The sequence below is a fragment of the Medicago truncatula genome, chromosome 5 (genome assembly GCF_003473485.1).
Source record: "Medicago truncatula cultivar Jemalong A17 chromosome 5, MtrunA17r5.0-ANR, whole genome shotgun sequence".
Classification (NCBI taxonomy): Eukaryota; Viridiplantae; Streptophyta; class Magnoliopsida; order Fabales; family Fabaceae; genus Medicago; species Medicago truncatula.
This window is the reverse complement of record NC_053046.1, coordinates 10,153,111-10,173,592: the sequence shown is the minus strand read 5'-3', so window position 1 is coordinate 10,173,592 and position 20,482 is coordinate 10,153,111. Positions and strand designations below refer to the sequence as shown.

Genomic DNA, 20,482 nt, shown 5'->3' with positions numbered 1-20,482 from the left:
TTTTTCCTCGGAAAAACAAATAAAAACAAAATGATTCTTTAAAAAGAAAAAAATGATGAAAGTCAAAGTTAGTGGAATCCCACTACCAAGTCTACCACTAGTGTCATAACCTTGCTTCAACACCTTCTTCATTCACGATTCCGCGTTGCCTTTGGTAAACATTGTTTTGTTCTGCTTCCTAGCCACGCATTTTGCAGATCCGATTCATGGAAGAGACTATTCCAGTGATTGATCTTGAGAAGATTTCAGAGCAATCCGAATGCCAAAAACTAAGAGAAGCATGTGAAAGATGGGGTTGTTTCAGAATCATCAACCACTCTATTCCTTCCACCCTTATGTCTGATATGAAGATCGTTGTTCAAGCTCTTCTTGATCTTCCTATGGATATCAAGAAAAACAACAAAGATGTCATTGCTGGTAGTGGTTACATGGCACCAAGTGCTGTCAATCCTCTCTATGAAGCTTTAGGCCTCTATGATTTAGGTTCTTCACAAGCTGTGCATGAATTCTGCTCTCAATTGAATGCCACACCTCATCAAAGGTTTCTTCAGTTTATCATTTAATTGATTTAGGTTTAGGATTTAATTCATATACACCCTCGATGTAAAAAGCGGTGTAAAGAGTTTTTTATGCTGTCAATCAATCAATCATAACTGTCAGTCTCATGTGATTAAGGTTGTTGTTGGTTATGAATTATGACCCTTGATATTGTTGTGTCCATAATTATAGTTGAATGACGGTTACATTAAATATCCTGATACTGCCTGCAATATAGATTGAGATTTTGGCCCGGGACCTTTGTTTAAGACCTTACATGTCATGTAACTAATATGAGTTCCAAAATGCAATTTTTATGAGCAGAATGTTTTGTCATAAGCACATGTGAGACTATTTTGGAGAGCTTATGAAAACAACTTATGACATGTCCATAAGTTTTTTCCGCTTTATTTCAATAAATTGTCTAGGATAACTTATAGCTTGTGCAAAAAAACAATTTGATTTTATCTCTTGTGAATGAAACAACTTATACACTGTCACATATATGTTAAAGGGTTTGTATTGTTTGGATTACCGTGTCTTCCACATTGATATGCTTAATAAAAATGTCCATCTAGATATTATTGTTTTCTTTGGTTTTGGTGCTTTTAAGAGTTTATCCATTTAGTTTATAAAAATGCAAATACTGGTTTCTGGAATTGTTTCATGGTTAGGTGCATTTGAGTTTGATCACTTTAACTTGATGTGGTGCTTATTTCGTATCCTGGTGAATTTAGCAATATCGCAATGAGCCACTGTGATTTTTTAAACTTTGTAGCTTTGAACCGTGATTTTTTCCAACACACGATATCAAACATTCATATAAGATTATATCCTCTCAAATACAACAGTTAATTTTTGCAAATTTTATATTATATAGTAGCATAGTTTAGTTTTCTCATTCTACTAGCCAATTATTGACCTTTTTATGTATGGTTGATTATTACCAGGGAAATAATGGAGGCATATGGCAAAGCAATACATGATTTGGCAGTCAAAATAGGACAAACGATGGCTGAATCACTGGGCATAGGTAGTGCTGATTTTGAGGACTGGCCTTGCCAGTTCAGAATTAATAAATATAGCTTCACCCAAGAATCTGTAGGGTCCCCTGGAGTCCAATTACACACAGATTCAGGGTTCCTAACAATTCTTCAAGACGATGAAAATGTTGGCGGTCTTGAAGTGATGGACAGTTCTGGATCATTTGTTTCAGTCCCACCATTTCATGGAACCCTCCTTGCCAATCTTGGAGATATTGCTAAAGTGAGTGCTAGTTAGTAGTTGCACTGTAAATCACTAACTTTGTCACTAAACTTTCACATTCTTTTCTACCTGCTATTTTTATTGACAGAATATAAGAATTTTGATAAAATATTATATACTATAGTAACATATATAACAAATGTGTTATATTATTACATTTTGTTTACTTGATAGCCAAAGCAAGAGAGAGTGCCTAAGTTCAGAAACTAAATTGGTTAATCAATGATTATTCATTATTCACCATCATTTGGGCCTTAGCTTATGTTTTAACCTTATGGTGTTTGAAAATTGTGTGCTGCAAGTCCTGAATATATGAAATGAAATGAATACAGGTATGGAGCAATGGAAGGTTTTACAATGTAAAGCACCGTGTACAATGCAAGGAAGCTACCACACGCTTTTCAATTGCTACATTCATGTTGGGACCGAGGAAGGGAAATGTTGAGGTTCCAACAGAGGCGGTGGACCATGATCACCCACGTCTATATAAACCTTTTGTTTATGATGATTATAGAAAGCTCAGAGTTTCGAAAAAGATGCACACTGGTGAAGCCCTTGAGCTATTACGCTTGGCGTAAAGATTTGAGAATATTAGGACTTCATCCTCTCTACTGGGCATGCGAATCTTGTTGATAGTCATTTTTTTTTAATCCAACACTCCATGGCCATGTCACAATTCACAAATAAGTATTAGTACAGTGTACATCCGTGTGTACATGTAGTTGATTCTATGATACTGATTGCAAGCTATTAGAGAATGATAGTTGGGAAAATTGGTGATACTCTGTTTTTACCATTTGATATTATTTGATGTAAGGATTACAAAGTAGAGCACAATTATATATAGTGCTGAGATGAATACATTACACACAGATCCTAACTAAACTAACTCTGGCAGTAGATGATTATAACATATTCTATAACAGAAGACTGTTTATATGATCACTCTAATACCCCTTTCAAGATCAAGGTGGGTGAAACACTTTAAGATTGGTTCTTAAGTCTTCAAAACGAGAGGAAGAGATAGGCTGCGGTAAAGTTGTTTGCTAACCAATGCGCAGCTGGGAAATCAATTCTTGTGCATAATGTTGTTCAGTTTAAGTTTAATTTGTAAGTTGCAGCAGGATTTGGTTTAGATCAACAGGATTTAGTTTAAGTTTTAGATCATATCCATAATGCTCACTATTTTGTTTTTCTATTAAGGAGCTTTTATATTTTGCCTACTATATTCATTATATGATATTTATACAACCTTCTATTCGGTTAAAAAGCCAAACTTTTCAATCTTCAACCATTCAAAGCATGTAAGGGAACTCTGTCAACAAAGATATTCATTGCCACTGCCATAAAATCCAATGTGCAACCTTGATTCAACTTTTCTTGGCTGCTTATCAGAACCAACAAATGTAGTGCACACTAAATCCTTTTCGGGTTTTCATGACTAATTTGAGTTTTGGGTTAATGAATGATAGTCATTTGCTTATAATGGTTTCCCATGATTTTATAGTCTTTAATGGTTTCCCTTCTACTAAATCCTTTATTTTTGCATACAATGAACACCGCGATTTTGAAGCTATGTCTCGTGGGTGGGCATCCTCTAGCTGCCCTCCATAAAACTACCTTTACTTTTTTGCAGAATTCGAAGTCTACAAATTTTCATTCAGTTACCTTTCACTCAACCAAAGACTTTTTATGGTATAGTGATATGCCGATTTAACAGTGTAGTCTTCATAGGTTGTAAATTTCCAACACCGTTCATCTTCTCCTATCTCATCCATAATTGACATGGCAAGAATACTCTCCACATCTCTTCCTTGAACACCTCCTTCATACCATCTATTTTCCACTCACTTCCGTTTTCCTCCGTTAAATCGATTACCATATGTTTTCCATCCCCATCAACATATAATATAAATGTTAAATATCCGTATATAATTTTTTTTTTTTAAGGAATCCTTATATAATAGTATAGCATATGAATATTTATTTAACTTTATAAATACTATTTTTTTTATTAAATTAAAATATATCTCATTATCATACGTCATTATAAATATATTTTCTTATGTAATGATTTTTTTTAACATTACAATGTGTAATGATTCGGTCATGTAGGCACAACTTAATTGGTAGCGGCAAGTAAAATATTATGCGGGGACCGAGGTTGAGCCCCAAACTCCTCACTTATCCACATTTTAAAATGTGTGAGCCATATCCACTAGACTACTTGACCAAAAAATATATATGTAACGACTCAATCATAAGGTTCAACTCGATTTAATGTGTGTGTGTGTGTATATATATATATTTTTTCCTTTAGAAATCGAGTTACACAGACGGATCATTCAGTTCAATCACGTGATTTATTCAATAATCCAGTTGTTCAATTAACAACCTAGTTCTTTGACCGAGTTGATAACTAGTCTGAATTTTAAAAGTTAAAACACTAGATTGAATCATATTTAACATAAAGCAATTCAATAGTCAATCGAATTAACCCATATAAAATATGTAGTAATAAAAAATATTCACACTCTAAATAAATTGGTCGGCCACATGAGGTTTTTCTCTGCTCTGCCACTGATCGAATACGTATGCATATAGATCTGCAACGTTGATGCTTAAACCATTGTTTGAATCTACAATTGATTTAAACTGGTCTTTCAATAAGAACCAAACGAAGCACCGAGACGATTAATCAAACAATACGACACAAGACGATGAAGACATACTCGGACGATGAAAAAATAAATCTAGATCTATGTGAAAATCACTTATTTAGATTAAAATGGGAAGAAAAATATGAAGAGGGTTGATTTCAGATAAAAAAAATTGACCGAAAACCACTCCTTCAAGGAAGAAATTGGGAGAGAACGTAGAGACAAAAAACTAGATCCGACTTGTTGGAGAATTAATTCAAATGAATAAATATCGTTTTGTTTTTGTCCAAAAAATTGCATATATATTTTTGGTAACCCATGAATTATGTTTTTTTAGAAGAATGGGGTAAGTTAAAATAAAAGGAAGATTACAAAAGATTAGCGATATAAAACTCGACCTAATGAAAGTGAAAAATAAACATCCAAAAAGGTAATACATATCAACCCAAAGGGTAAAGAAACTACAACGAAACAAGTAAATCCGAGTCCAGAACAAACAACCATGCACCATATGCACAATCCAGCAAAATCGCGTACGAGAGCGAAACCAAATTGAAAAAAAAGTGGTGTGTGAACTTTCGTGAGCACTGAACCCAAATTTTGATTATCGGCGAATGAACTCGACCGCCATCACGAAAACAAATCCACAAACCAAGAACCCACTACATGGAAACAAGATAACAAAATGCATCAACTGCCTTTTTGAGCAACATAGTCTGAAGCCAATCTGAAGGTCACCACGTAACTTGCAACCCACATATCGAGACTTGGAGTACTGAACAAAGAGTAGCTCACAACCCTCATCACCTTGAATCCGTCATAGAAGCCAGATAACAACGACAACATAGGCGACAACGAGGAAACCAGAAACCACCAGTGAAAAACGACGACAACTTTAACAACCCCTAAAAAGGGGTTTAAAGAGGCATTGTCACGATAGAAAGACCGTGATCGCACCATCCTCACGAAAGGTTAAATCAGAATCGTTGGGTAATTTTAACTGGGGCATCATATTTATTATGATTATTATTATTATTATTATTTTAAAATATACATAGCACGTGTTAAATACCTCTTTGAGAAAATCTGTCTAGATACATTTAACGTGATACTACTTGAGATTTGTTTTGACGTTTTGCGTGCGTTAATCCTTCGATTTTCAAGGGAAATGGACCCTTATAATTTAAAACCCGACAGGAGAATGAGTAAACTATATCAAATAATGATTCCACCCAAATTTGTTTTGACTAATAATATTGTTCCTTATTGCCTTCATTGTAATTATATATATGTAATTTATCTCTCTTTCAATAAATAAATAGATTATTTTCTATTTGTAGAATAAATCACAAAATGAAAAGCCAAATGTGTTCAGCTGCTAACTCAGAAATTAGTCTGACAAAAGGCCTAATGGTCTAAATCATGGGGATATATTAAGGCGCCCATTGACAACAAGATTCTAATTATAGATGAGTTATCAAAAAGAAATACTAAATCACGAAATGACATGTGACAAATTGAACTTATTAATGTTAACGTGTGAATTTATAACTTATTTTAAAATTAGCTATTTTTTCTTTTAATAGTATTGAAACAACTTTATAGCTCTATCTGATAGTTAAACTTTAGTTGTCACCATTTTTTCCCCTTCTTGTTCTTGACATATGGAAGAGGATTAGTATCCCTCCAAACTCTCTCTCTCACACACACATAATTAAATAAATGATTTAACATATTTTCAGCCTTCTTTCATAAGTTTTTGTGATTTTATTGTTGTTTGTTTTGATTTTTCATCTTCATGTGATTATTTTCCGTCTTAATGCCGTATATAAAAAAATCCTCTTAATTTTGGAAAAAAAAAGAATTTTGTTCTTATTTTTGAAAATTAATTTTCAGATTTTTTATTTCTAAACTAATATAAATAAATTTATATTATTTTGTTATTTTTTCAAAAACAAAATAGGCACAAATGCCACGCGTACCCAAAATAAAAAACAAAATTAATTATACAGTCAGTGCGCCACATAATCTAAAAAAGGTGACTCAGTGTGCCACGTCATCAAATATGCACAGTCGGGAGGGGGCGGGTCATCTTGATTTTCTTTTTTTTTTACGAGGATTGACCATTAATTTGTAACCAAAAATTTCTTTAAAAACTCTTTAAAAATTTCTTTTGTAACCAAAAAAAAAAAGAATATCTGAACATCTTTTTTGACTAAAGATAGCTTTAATATATAAAAGTTATGGATAATTGACCAATAATATCTATTTGTATATTTGCATCTCTATATTTTCTCCCTACATTACCCACCCAATAGAAGAAACAGAAAAAGAAAAAGCAACTAGAAAATGACGGATGAGACCATTCCAGTGATTGATATTGAGAAGATTTCAGAGCAATTCGAGTGCAAAAAGTTAAGAGATGCATGTGAAAAATGGGGTTGTTTTAGGATCATTAACCACTCCATTCCTTTGACACTTATGGCTGAAATGAGAATGGTTGTTGAAGCTCTTCATGACCTTCCTATGGATATCAAGAAAAACAACAAAGATGTCATTTCTGGAAGGGGTTACTTTGCACCAAGTGCTTTAAACCCACTATTAGAATCTTTCGGCCTCTATGACATGGATGCTTCATAAGCTATGCATGATTTCTGCTCTCAACTGAATGTCACACCTCACCAGAGGTATGCCACACTTAAAAAAAAAGATTGAAGAAGAGAGAATTTTGTATTAATTAAAATACACTAATCACCATTTTTCAATCGTATGCGAGAAGATTTGTAATCTTATGTTTATCTTTTTAGTTTTATTTTGTAAGTTTAAATACATTTTCAATTTATGAAAATATATCATCTTTGCTTTTAATCCTAGCAATTTTCTTAGAGTGTGAACAATTGATTTTCTTTGATTACAAGGAAAATAATGGAGACATATGGCAAAGCAATACATAATGTGGCTTTAAAAATAGGACAAAAGATTGCTGAATCAATAGGCATATTGGATGCTGATTTCGAGGATTGGCCTTGTCAGTACAGAATTAACAAATATCACTTCACTTCAGAATCAATAGGTTCCCTTGGAGGTTCACTGCACACAGATTCAGGATTCTTAACAATTCTTCAAGATGATGAAAATGTTGGTGGTCTTAAAGTGATGGACAATTCTGACTCATTTGTCTCGGTCCCACCATTTCATGGAACCCTTCTTGCCAATCTTGGAGATATTGCTCAAGTAAGTACTAAGTACAAAGTAATTCACTAATTTTGTTACTAAACTTCTAAATGAAAATACTAATTAGTCTCTACTGTTTAGTTCTACCATCTCATTAGTCTATAATATTATATAGATTGAAAAAAATGTTAGAGACAATTAGATTTTGGGTCTCGTTAACGAATGCCGCCGTGACACTCTTTAAGCACACCAAAATAAATAAATATTCTTTAAAAAAGTAAAATATTTTGATTTTGAATGCATTAATTACACACATTTTTATAAATACTTACTATTTCCAGCCCTTAAAGAGTGCCTCGGGGGCACTCGTTAACATTTTCCTTAGATTTTTTTATAGACAACCTTATTTATCCTCTACAACTATAAAGAGATAATTGAGGTTTTATATTGAGTATGATTCAAACTTATAAAACAAGCAATTTGATGCATGAATATATATGGTGGGTGACTCGATTGATATGCTCTAAAAACCATAGTATATTTTTATATTGAATCTAACTAATTCTTACAAAAAAATGTTTGTAAGATGGAAAATGTCAATCTTTATCAATTGATGTTAGGTCTTATCTCTATTCAATGTGGAAAATAGTGACAAACTATTTTTATTTACTTGATAAATAAAACAGGAGAGAACTCCTACCAACATGATTGGGTTTTGTGAAAGGGACCAAACTCCCACAAAGTGGCAAACCAAAGTTTGAAATCCGACTGGAAATGGTCACGTGTGGTGCCTGATAAGATTTCAAAAAATCGAAAACCACACAAAACTGAATATTATTAGATGCGTTTGAACTTGTAAAACTGCTCAGATCGAATCATATTTCAGATTCATTTTTCAATACCAAACCGAACTATACTACATACATATGTATTAATACTTATATCTTTAAGGAATAATTTTTTGGTTGGTTTTTATTTATTTTTTAATGATACTTATTGGTATAATTTAATCTATTTATTTTATTATTTCATATGTTTCAAACATAATCGATCACTGCCATTCCGTAATGTCAATTTTTAGTATATTAATTATATGTTATATTTTGCATAAATACGAGTTTTATAATTGTAATTTGGACATCCTAAAATCAGCCTAAATTAAACCCTATTAAATTGAATTGGATTAAACCATGTTTTTGTATATGAGTTGTCCAAACCAAACTGAACCACATATAATTTTTTTTTAGGATTGGATTTTTTATTTTTTTTTTAGCTTAAAATTGATTCATACTGCACTGCAAACACTGCAATATGTTCACATAAAGAAAACACTACAAACATTCTTATATATAGTTCAATGAGTGATTAGTTACCTTCACTCCTTCACTTGGGCTTTAGCTTAGTTAAGCTAAAAAGCAAAAACTGACTTATGGTATTTGCAAACTGATTGCTTTGTGCAAGACCTTAATATATGAAATGAATGCAGGTATGGAGCAATGGAAGATTTTGCAATGTGAAGCACCACATACAATGTAAGGAAGCTACTATACGTTCAATTGCTACATTTATGTTGGGACCCAGGAAGGGAAATATTGAGACCCCAAAGGAGTTGATGGACCTTGATCACCCACGTCTTTATCAACCTTTTACTTATGAAGAGTATAGGACTCTCAGAGATTCCATAAATAAGGCTGGTGATAAATATCTACAGACCGGTGAAGTCTTTGAGCTATTGCGTTTGATCCAGTGATTTGAAAGTGTCCCTTTTTTTAGAAATTTTTATGGATGTCCCTTTCTCTGTTTGCCAGTTAATTAAAATAAACATTGGTGTCTAAATCCTTTGGAAAATAACTTTTGTCAATAAAGGAGAATGGTTATATTGCTAGTGTCCAAGTGCTAACTAACTCATATACGAGGAAATGGTTATAATGATACTTTTAATAATAAAAATAATATTAAGAAATGGTTATAATGATACTTTTAATCCATTATAACTCATATATGAGGGAATGGTTATAATGATACTTTTAATCCATTAGGGTGTTAAGCTTCATATTAGAGGTAACATTCATTGGTTGTGCTTTGGTACCTTTGCTTGATCGTATTAAAAAATGTTATTTGGGTGGAAGTATAAGAATCTTTTCATGGATGATCGTCCGGTTCTTTAAAAATTGTCTTGTCATCGATATCACTCTAGTTTCTTTTCTTCTTCAGGGATCACATATGTTTAATTTCCTCCATTGATCTCTTTGTAAATGTTTTTAATTGAGGGGTGGGGTTAGGAGGCTAGAAAAGTCTATTGGGTAAATTGGGCAAGTAAAGACCAAATAAGTGAGCTTAAGAGTAGACAAAATGGTAGACTTCATTTTTGTTATATTAGTAGATTGACTATTTTTTCTCTCAATAATATTGAAACAACTTTATGGTTTTCATTTAATGAAATATATATATATATATATATATATAAAAGACATGTACTATGAGAATGACTATCTTATATATGAATGATGGGAATAATTATCAACTATTAGATTAAAAATAGATGGTTGAGATTAAAAAGTTCTTTTTTAAAAACAGATATACCTGTCCTTATTATATCAATTCTCATAATCATCTTCTCCAATCCATCTCTTTGTTGCATTTCATCTTTGTGATTCACATAGCAACACCAAAAACAACAGCTTTTCATAAAAGAATTGCAAAAAGTTCTATATATAAGGGCTGTTAATTTACACCCATCGAAAAATACTAAGGTGTAAATTAGCAAACTACAACCACTTAAAATCATTAAGGTGTAAGTTAACAACCTACACCCACTTGATTATTTACACTATTTTTTATAAGTTTTATCAAATTGTTTGCACATACCTCACTAATTTACACCCACTTTATGTTTCAAATAAACAATTGTAAACATTGAAAAAAAAACTAAATAAACACAACAATATTTTTTTAATGAAAAATCAATTTTCACTTGTGTCTTTTAGTTCAAAACATTACTTTTTTATTAGAGGAATTCAAAACATTAGTTAAATAATTTTTTTTTTTTTTTTTTTTATGAACCTTATGTTAATGCTGTAAAGTTTTTCCATAAAAAAAAAAAGCCATGATATTTTACGCTTGCAAATGTGTGTTCCTCTTTTTATTCCCAACATGCATTGAAATTAATGGGAACTAATGGAACTCTCACGGAAATTCTATCGGAAAATTAGAAAAACAATGTCTTTAAGCTAGTTACAAAATTGTCCTTCCATTCAAAGACATAACTATTTTCCGGCAGAATTTCCGTGAAAGTTCCCATTAATTTCAATGCATGTTGGGGATAACAAGAGGAACACACATTTGCAAGCTTTGAAACATAAAAGTGAGTGTAAATTATTGAGGTGGGTGTAAAAAATTTCATAAAACTTATAAAAAATAGTGTAAATAATCAAGTAGGTGTAGGTTGCTAACTTACACCTTAATGATTTTAAGTGGGTGTAGCTTGCTAATTTACACCTTAGTATTTTTAGATGGGTGTAAATTAGCAGCGAATGCTAGCAACACTCATTTTTCAACACTCTATAGCACTCACTCTTTTATTGGATAAAATCAATGTATGTCCCACCACTTTGTGTTGGTTCCATTTTCAAAGTGTAGACCAACAATTATTTAAATCAATAAGAGAGTGAGTGTTAGAGAGAGTGTTGCTAGCATTGCTCGTATATATATATATATATATATATATATTGATAAAACATTATTTTCTTTGATTTTATTCCTTTTCAATTTTAAAGTTGGATGTGGAACATTTTTCCATTTTACTCTACTTTAATTTATGTGTTTAGTCCAAAATATAAATATTTTTTTTGAAGGATAGTCCAAAAAATATTATATTTCCATTTCATTATATTCCACATTAAATAGCTTAACAAAGAAAGTTATGAATATATTGTTGACCATTGATATACATATTCCTACAAAAGCATATATATTTTAGGTTATATTTTCATTACATTCTATTCAATACATTAAATATCTTAACAATTTTTTTATACTAAAGATAGCTTAATATAGAAAGTTATGAATAGTTTTTTAGGAAGAAAATTATGAATAATTGACCAGATATGTATTTATATATTCAAACGTCTATATTTTCTCCCTTAACTATATCCCCTAACAAAAAAAAAAAAAAAGCAATAGGAAAAAGGATGGCAGACATCATTCCAGTGATTGATCTTGAGAAAATTTCAGAGCAACTCGAGTGCAAAAAGTTAAGAGATGCATGTGAAAGATGGGGTTGTTTCAGAATCATTAACCACTCTATTCCTTTGTCCCTTATGGCTGAGATGAAAATGGTCATTGAAGCTCTTCATGACCTTCCTATAGATATAAAGAAAAACAACAAAGATGCCATTCCTGGAAGTGGTTACCTTGCACCAAGTGCTTTTAACCCTCTCTTACAATCTTTCGGCCTCTATGATATGGGTTCTTCACAAGCCATGCATGATTTCTGCTCTCAACTGAATGCTACACCTTACCAGAGGTATGTTTATGTTTATTTTTATTTTTTATAAAAAAGATTGAAGAAAAGGGAATTTTTTTTTATTTAATTCAAATACACTAATCATCATTTTCAATCGTAGGAGAGAGGATTTGAACTCTATGTTTATCTATTTAGTTTTTTTTTTTTATAAGTTTAAATATATTTTTAGTTTATGAAAATATACCATCTTTGCTTTTAATCCTTGCAATTTTAATTTGTTTTTGTTTTAGTCTTTATACACACATATTTATCGTTTTATTGGTTTGATCTATGATATTTTATTTTAGTTCCTACAAAATATGTTCATATTGAAGTCTCTCTATATAAAAATTATTTCAAGACTTATTCAGAGGAACTAAAATAAGATATTATACATATTAAAGAGACCAACTTTAATGTAATAAATTTTACCATGACATGAATAAAATATAAAAATATATTTTCAATTTATGAAAATATATCATCTTTGCTTTTAATCCTTGCAATTTTCTTAGAGTGTGAACGGTTGATTTTCTTTGATTACAAGGCAAATCATGGAGACATATGGCAAAGCAATACATGATGTGGCGGTAAAAATAGGACAAAAGATTGCTGAATCACTAGGTATATTTGATGCTGATTTCAAGGATTGGCCTTGTCAGTACAGAATTAACAAATATAGCTTCACTTCAGAATCAATAGGATCCCTTGGAGCTTCAGTGCACACAGATTCAGGGTTCTTAACAATTCTTCAAGATGATGAAAATGTTGGTGGTCTTGAAGTGATGGACAACTCTGGCGCATTTGTTTCAGTCCCACCATTTCGTGGAACCCTCCTTGCCAATCTTGGAGATATTGGGCGAGTAAGTATTAAGTACAAAGTAATTCACTAATTTTCTCACTAAATTTGCATCTAAATGGAAATATTAACTAGTCTCTAATGTTTAGTTCTACCATCTCATTATCCTCTACTATTATATTGACTGGAAATATGTTAGAGACAATTAGATTTTTATATAGAGCTTCATTTAACCTCTGCAATTATATAGAGACAATTGAGATTTTATATTAAGTATGATTCAATCTTATGAAAACAAGCAATTTCATGCGTGAGTATATATGGTGGGTGACTTGATTGATATGTTTTAATACCATAGTATATTTTTATATTAGATTTAACTAATTCTTACAAAAACATATTTGCAAGATGAAAAATGTCAATCTTTATCATCTGATGTCAGGTCTTATCTTTATTCAAAGTGAAAAATAGTTTTTTTTTTTTTTTTTTCAATAAGTTTCATACAAATATTAGTGACAAACTATTTTTATTTACTTGATAAATAAAACGAGAACTCCAACCAACATGATTGGGTTTAGTGGAACGGACCAAACTCCTATAAAGTGGCGAACCAAAGTTTGAAGTTTGACTAAAAAAGATACCCATGTCTAGTGCCTAACAAGTCTCAAACATGATTACAACACATGGAGTAGGGATGTTCAAATTCAAACTAATCCAAAAAATCCAAAACCACACAAAATTGAATATTGTTGGATGTGTTTGGACTTATGAAAAGCGCTCGATTGAATCATATTTCACATTCATTTTTCAAAACCAAAACGAACTAAACTGAATACATATATTAATACTTATGCTCTTTTTAAGGAATTAATACTTATGCTTTATTAATTTTTCAAACATAATTGATCATTGTCATTATATAATGTTAATTTTTAGTATATTATTTGTTATATTTTGCATAAAACAAACTACCTTTTTCTGTCTTTAAAATATTAAATGGTTTTTTACAACAGTAATTTGGATATCCTAAAAACTATCTAAATTAAAACCCATTTAATTGAATTAGACTAGACCGCACATAATTTTATTTTAGGATCGGATAGTTTTTTAGCTCAAAACCATTCATACCGCAAACACAAACAATGTGGTATGTTCACAAACAAAAAATGGACTACAAACATTCACATAGAAAAGGAATCAATGAGAAACTAAAAAAAAAGGGGGAAAAAGTGTCTATGTTCTGAAACTAAATTATTCAATGCGTGATAGTCACCTTCACTTAGTTAAGCTATAAAATTTGAAAAAAAAGCAAAAAATGGCTTATGATATTTGCAAACTGTTGTTTGCTTAGTGCAAGACCTTAATATGTGAAAGGAAATGAATGCAGGTATGGAGCAATGGAAGGTTTTGCAATGTGAAGCACCATGTACGATGCAAGGAAGCTACTACACGTTATTCAATTGCTACATTTATGTTGGGACCCAGGAAGGGAAATATTGAGGCCCCAAAGGAGTTGGTGGACCATGATCACCCACGTCTTTATCAATCTTTTACTTATGGAGAGTATAGGGCGCTCAGAGTTTCTATTAATAAGGCTGGTGATAAATATCTACATGCTGGTGAAGTCCTTGAGCTATTACGTTTGGTCTAGTGATTTGGGAAATTTAGTGCCCCTCTTTTCAGAAACTTTTATATAAGTCCCTTTCTTTCTTTGTTTTCCAGTTAAAATAACATTTGTGTCTAAATCGAAAAAGACTTTTGTCATTAAAGGGGAATGGTTATCTTGCTAGTGTCTGAGTGCTAAATAACTCATATATGACAGATGAATATGGCAACTTTGGTCAGTGTGGAAATAAAACGAGTTTTACTACCGATCTTAATAACTCTAAACGCTAAGTATCTTTCAATACAATTTGTTGATTTGCTTTAAAAAAAATTAGTTCTCAAGATTTCAAGTATTTATTTGTTAAATCATTTTCGATAATTGTTCATGATTGCTATAGGAATATGGGATTGTCAAGATGTTTTGCAAGTTTCAAAAATATCTCAAACAATTTACAACAGCTAACTATCTCTAGTGGTTGAGATGGAGATGGTTTTTGAAGCTCTTCTTGACCAGAATGGATACAATCAATAGTGCATATTGATTGCAAGTTTTGTGGCTTGAAAGTCTCTCAATCTCAGATCTAGGAGCAAATACCTGAGCAATGCAAGTTCTTTTGAGGATGTTGTCATAGTACGGTCTCCATGAAATCATATTTCCTCCAATAAGATCACAACATTCAGAAGTTAATCTCCTAGATGATGGTGATCCGGACAAGTCGGAATCAGAATAATAAGTGGTTTTTGCATCACCCTAATATTTATATAATAGGCTATGACATTGGTATTAGGCATTTGATAATGGAAATTTGGTATGATGCAAAGACAATAGGTAGAGGTACCAAAGTGTGCAGGTTATACATGTTATAGTTATACTATTGGTTATGCTAGTCAAAACTTAATTGCATGATGATTCTGAGATATGTGGAATTAGGTTGGTGCATGTTAGTGACGACATGGTTTTAGCTAGACTAGATGAATAAAGTTGGAAAATACATTGTAAACATCTTAGGGAGTGATTATAATGAGTAGGTTGAGAGAAGAAATGAGAGAAATTGAGGATTTCTTTTGGAGAGCAATTGAAAACAATTACCTGGTCATTTTTGTAACTCTTGTTTAAGAGAAAATAGTGAAAAAGGATAGAAAGTGAAGTTTTATCTTGGAGAACTATTGAAACTAATTTCTTCTAACTTTTTGTATCTCTTTGTAAAGACTTTTTGATAGTAGATTGGATAGTTTTTCTCTCCAAAATGTAGATCAATTTGAGCCGTACTAAAAAAATTCTTGGTTTTTATTTCTCTACTATTTTTATTTAATTGTTGATTTATTGTATACATTATTGTTTGTTGTTGCTTGGACTTTTTTATTATTGGTTGTCATTATTATTTGACCGACGTCTTTGTTCTTGTTCGTTTTGTTTGACACATTGTTTGTTTATACAAAGGTCTTCCTCTATTGCATTTCCAAACAATTTTGTGAACTATACATAAAGAAAAATAAGGTGAGGTTCGGACTACCTTTAGAAAAGATGAGATAAGTTAGTTACTCACAACCAATTAAAATCAGTCATATGTGCTCTACTATAAATATCAAACATTTATTTTTAAGTTAACGGTGTACAAGAGTATTTTTTGTTTTGAACAAGCCAAAGCCAAAACAAAGGAGGCTGCCGCTCAAAATAATAGAAAAATTACATAAAGATACCCATACAAAATAAAGGATGTCGCCACCACTCATGGTAAGTGTAGGCGAAATTAATCGTTTTACGCCTGAGCCAATTAAAAGAAAGTAACTTAACTTGGTCGAGCAATTGATGTAAAGGTAAGACATTGTTGTTGAAAATCTGGTTGTTTCTTTCCTTCCAAATCGTCAAAGCACAAGAGAGCCAAATGAGTTTCAGGATTGGATGAGATTGGCGAGGAAACCCTCCTAAGCGAGCAAATTGGTGAAAGTGATCCTGAGCACAATATGTATCGACCGAAGAGAGACCAAGCCAACTCCGAATATGCATTCAAAGCTGACCGAAATGACTACAAGTGATGAAAAGATGATCCGCTGATTCCTGTACACCGCAACAGCCAACACAAATGGTTGTTTCTTCTGGAATGATACCCCATGTAAGAAGATTATCCTTAGTTGGGAGACAGTTACGAAAGAGGCACCACGCGAAGAGAGTAACTTTGAGGGGAACATGTTTAAGTCAAATATTTGTCGTAATAGACCTCTCATCGTTGTGATCAGATTCTGTGAACGGTGTACAAATGATTATTTTTTTAATTTGTATGTGTATAGCTTGCCCACAACTTTTTAAACCTAGAAATAGGAAGATACTGGGAACAATTTTGTATCCATTATAGTGCTCTTAAAGTAAAATCCATAATATTGAACCCATAAACATTATGGTTATTTCCTCCTACTTTTGTTAAATTTTACACCAAAAACATTATAGTGCTCTTAAAGTAAAATCCATAATATTGAACCCCGTCTGCTGTTTGAAGGGAAAATGGGAACATAGATAGATGTTTTTACTATTTAAGGTAAAATATGTAGAGAACTTATCTAGATTTAATTAGACAACATGAAAGGTTTAGAAAGAAAACTATCATATGAAATATATTATATATATGAAGTATCTAATAGGTAATGTATGGACCGTACAGAAGTGGACTGAAATATTATATAAGCTGAAGTGATTACTACAAGTGCTTCGGTCTCTTTATTTAAAGACTTACTAGTAAGATATATAGCAAGGAGGTCATGTTTTCTTTATTATATAGTCATATTTTAACTTCAACCAAAAACAGGTCATGTTTTGATATTTGATGTTTCAGCAGTATATACGAAGATAACGAGGAGGCCAAGTTTTATTCATTAATTAAACATAAAGAAATTTAAAATGTATTTTTAAATTAATTCATTCAACTGGTCATGGGTTTCCTTTACTAACTCTTTTTGTCTCATTTCAAACTAATAATTCATTTTTGGGGATTAAAAATGAAATTATGTATATTTATAGGGATTATTTACTTAATTAAAAAGAAACGGTTAGTTAATAGATCGGATTGAGTCCACTCATTTGATGATAGGGATAAATCACAATTCATTCACTTATTTTTTTAATTTTTTTTTTGGTACAAACTTATTTTTTTTAATTTAATAGACCACCTTAAATTATAATACAACCCATCGGATAGTTTATTTTTAACATTAATTAAAATTAATTATAAATAAATCAGAAATAAAAACTTCCTCTAAAAAAAAACAGAATATTCAAATCAATTTTATATTTATTAATAATATATATTAAAAATTGGAAGGAAAATGTAATAATTAATAATTGAGGTTGGATTGAGTGAAACTCTTCTGGTTTTACCAAAAGACAGTTAGGCAATGTTCTCTTAAATGCAAGTATCCCACTTTTGATTTTCTTTCAACAATATTCTCTTTTTCCAGTCTAAAATGTTCTTTTTATGCTAATAATTAAAACAAAAGCAGGAGGAAATAACCATGCAAGAGAATGACAAAAGCTATATTATAAATCCATATATTATCAAATTGCGCAGCAAAAGCAAATATAAAGCCAAATAAACTATTGTCAAGTTGGGTTTAAGAAAATAAAATAAATTTCAAAGCTTATCATGATTAGGGAACATACGTATAAGCCATATGCTAAAAGTTTAAAGTCGACACGCAAATAAAACACATCAACGTTGGCACAGGGGTTGTCATTTTATTATTGAAGGGGTCTTTTGTTTGAAAGGTATCTACTACTTTTCTCCGATTCCTAAGCAGAGAAAAGAAATAATAAAAGTGTTGTTTTTTACCAAAGCAAAATCAAAGTATTTCATTCAACAAAATATTCCAAATACACAATATATGAATAAAGTTATTATAAGTAGGGTAATTGATCTTGTCAAAAAAAAAAGTAGGGTAATTGATAAATGTGTTACTAGAGCATGGAGACTGCATATTTGTTTGTCATCTTGTAAACACAAGTTAGAAGTATTTTTTTTTTTAAAGATAAGAGGGGTCCTGCAAAAGGGAGAAAAACAAGTAGAACCATATTGAGAATAATCATAAATTTGATGTCAAACTTCACCTTCTCTTGCAAATAAAAACAAGAAAAATAATAGAAGTGATGAATCTTCTTGAAAGGTGTTCGAAGAGGTGATTTTGCACTTGATCCTGCTAGCCTGTCAACTGACATATTTCGACCGGCAGGTCAATTGGATCAAGTTCATAAGAACCTATTCGGAATTAGATCTGCAACATAATGATGAAATGCAAAGTGTTTCAAGAGGATCGTTTTGAGTTAGATCATGCTGCCTTGCCAACTGAGATACTTATATCACCAAGGTAGCAAAGATCGAGCTCATAACAACCTCTTGATGTTCATATCTTTTGGAAGGAAGATTTTTCAATGTTTTTATTGTGTTCTTACAACAAATGAACCAAGCACACTTATTTATAGAAGTTTATGTGCGTACGGACCTCAGAAACTGTCGGTGCAATGTGGACCACACAAAAAATATGTACTGAACTGGGTCGGATTATATAGTTTGAACCTAACTTGCACCATATATATCTTGATATATTTGACGACATGATCAAGATCTATATTTTCTATCTATTTATTTTTTAAAATTAACATCTTTATCGTAAAGTTCAAAGAGAGATTTTTGATAGCATGATAAAGATCTTTAGAAAACTTTTCTCTTTGTATTTCTTCAATGTGTTCCTTCGGTGCCGACAAAAATAAATTTGGGCTAAGAAGAGAAAAAAAAAATCAAACAACATAAAACTGACCATAGATCTATATTGAATTCAACAACATAGTTCAACAACATAAAATACGTAATAAAAACAATATAAAACACGTAATAAAATAAAATACAACAGATCATGAATCAGCTAAACTAATGTCTTCGTCTGGTGTGTCCAGCAGTGCCATGATCTCTTCGTAGTTCCTGGGCCGGATCAAACTTTTATGGATTTGTTCAACAGATCTTACCAACAAAGTGTCCAACTCGATCGATCCTCCAGTACTGTACTATCAAAAGATCGATAACATAGTTCTCACGTCGTCATCGTTCATGAGCTTCATCCGGCTGAACCACACACTCCTGGCTGAGTCGGTTGATGGATGTCGATACTCAACATCGTCCACCCTCCGCGTGTCTTTGTGGTTGAGTTGGCGGTTGATTTGATCCAGCTGATCCTTCAACCTGGAGATGGTGACATCAGTGTGAATCATGAACAGATGGGTAGGCTGATAATGAGCGACAAAACTCTTCCTCAAGAGATTTAACATCACCGCATCAAGTTAAGATTCGAACCGATGATCTCTGGTTAAGATGGAAAAGACTTTTACCATCTTATCTTAGTGTAAGAGATACAATCTCATTTATGATTATGGATTTGCTACAATGTTTTCTCAACTTGATGCATGTTTCATTTTTTTAATTGTTTTTTATTTATTATTTTGTAATTAATGATGTGTCCTTCATTAATACACTTGATTGTTCCACTTTATCCATCATTAAAAATTGTCAAATTATCAAATTCGAGTCTAAAATAGAGGACTAAATGGATAATTTTGAAACGGGAAGATTAGTTATGTGAGTGGCGTAAAGTAGGGGACTAAATTTGTAATTAAGCTATTTTAGATATAATATAGGCCAATTTAATTTTAGATGTGTCTTCCCTTTCTTAAGAATGAAAGTGATTCAGACAAAATCAATGATCCCAACAAACCAAACCTAAAATTACCCTATTCTTTTTGTTTGAATAAAAAATCTTACCAATTTTAAACGTAACCAATGGATTGGTTCGCTTATCGATTTTCAATTTTGAAATTCATCAAACTAATGAACCGAACCAATAGGTTTATTAAACATACTAATTAGTCCACTTTGACTTAGCCCAGAGTCACCATATTAC

At 31.6% G+C, this 20,482-nt stretch overlaps 2 protein-coding genes and 1 pseudogene across 2 annotated transcripts; all 3 read left to right on the top strand.

Moving 5' to 3' along the window:
- Nucleotides 1-65: 65 nt before the first annotated feature.
- LOC11411944 (2-oxoglutarate-dependent dioxygenase DAO) lies at nt 66-2,745 on the top strand. The gene is made up of 3 exons (XM_003612398.4): nt 66-541; nt 1,488-1,803; nt 2,136-2,745. The coding sequence occupies exons 1-3, from the start codon at nt 207-209 to the stop codon at nt 2,379-2,381; spliced, it is 897 nt and encodes a 298-aa protein (XP_003612446.1). The 5' UTR covers nt 66-206; the 3' UTR covers nt 2,382-2,745.
- Nucleotides 2,746-6,801: 4,056 nt separating this feature from the next.
- Nucleotides 6,802-9,387, top strand: LOC11410609 (2-oxoglutarate-dependent dioxygenase DAO-like; annotated as a pseudogene).
- A 2,366-nt stretch (nt 9,388-11,753) lies between these two features.
- LOC11410608 (2-oxoglutarate-dependent dioxygenase DAO) lies at nt 11,754-14,828 on the top strand. Its single transcript, XM_003612394.4, has 3 exons — nt 11,754-12,162; nt 12,689-13,004; nt 14,328-14,828. The coding sequence occupies exons 1-3, from the start codon at nt 11,828-11,830 to the stop codon at nt 14,589-14,591; spliced, it is 915 nt and encodes a 304-aa protein (XP_003612442.1). The 5' UTR covers nt 11,754-11,827; the 3' UTR covers nt 14,592-14,828.
- The last annotated feature ends 5,654 nt before the right edge of the window (nt 14,829-20,482 follow it).

Bases quoted from the DNA above. Each gene is read 5' to 3' on its own strand.
- LOC11411944 (XM_003612398.4), top strand. From the start codon at position 207: ATGGAAGAGACTATTCCAGTGATTGATCTTGAGAAGATTTCAGAGCAA. The intron at 542-1,487 runs GTTTCTTCAGTT...GATTATTACCAG, and splicing joins AATGCCACACCTCATCAAAG to GGAAATAATGGAGGCATATG. The intron at 1,804-2,135 runs GTGAGTGCTAGT...AAATGAATACAG, and splicing joins ATCTTGGAGATATTGCTAAA to GTATGGAGCAATGGAAGGTT.
- LOC11410608 (XM_003612394.4), top strand. From the start codon at position 11,828: ATGGCAGACATCATTCCAGTGATTGATCTTGAGAAAATTTCAGAGCAA. The intron at 12,163-12,688 runs GTATGTTTATGT...TTTGATTACAAG, and splicing joins AATGCTACACCTTACCAGAG to GCAAATCATGGAGACATATG. The intron at 13,005-14,327 runs GTAAGTATTAAG...AAATGAATGCAG, and splicing joins ATCTTGGAGATATTGGGCGA to GTATGGAGCAATGGAAGGTT.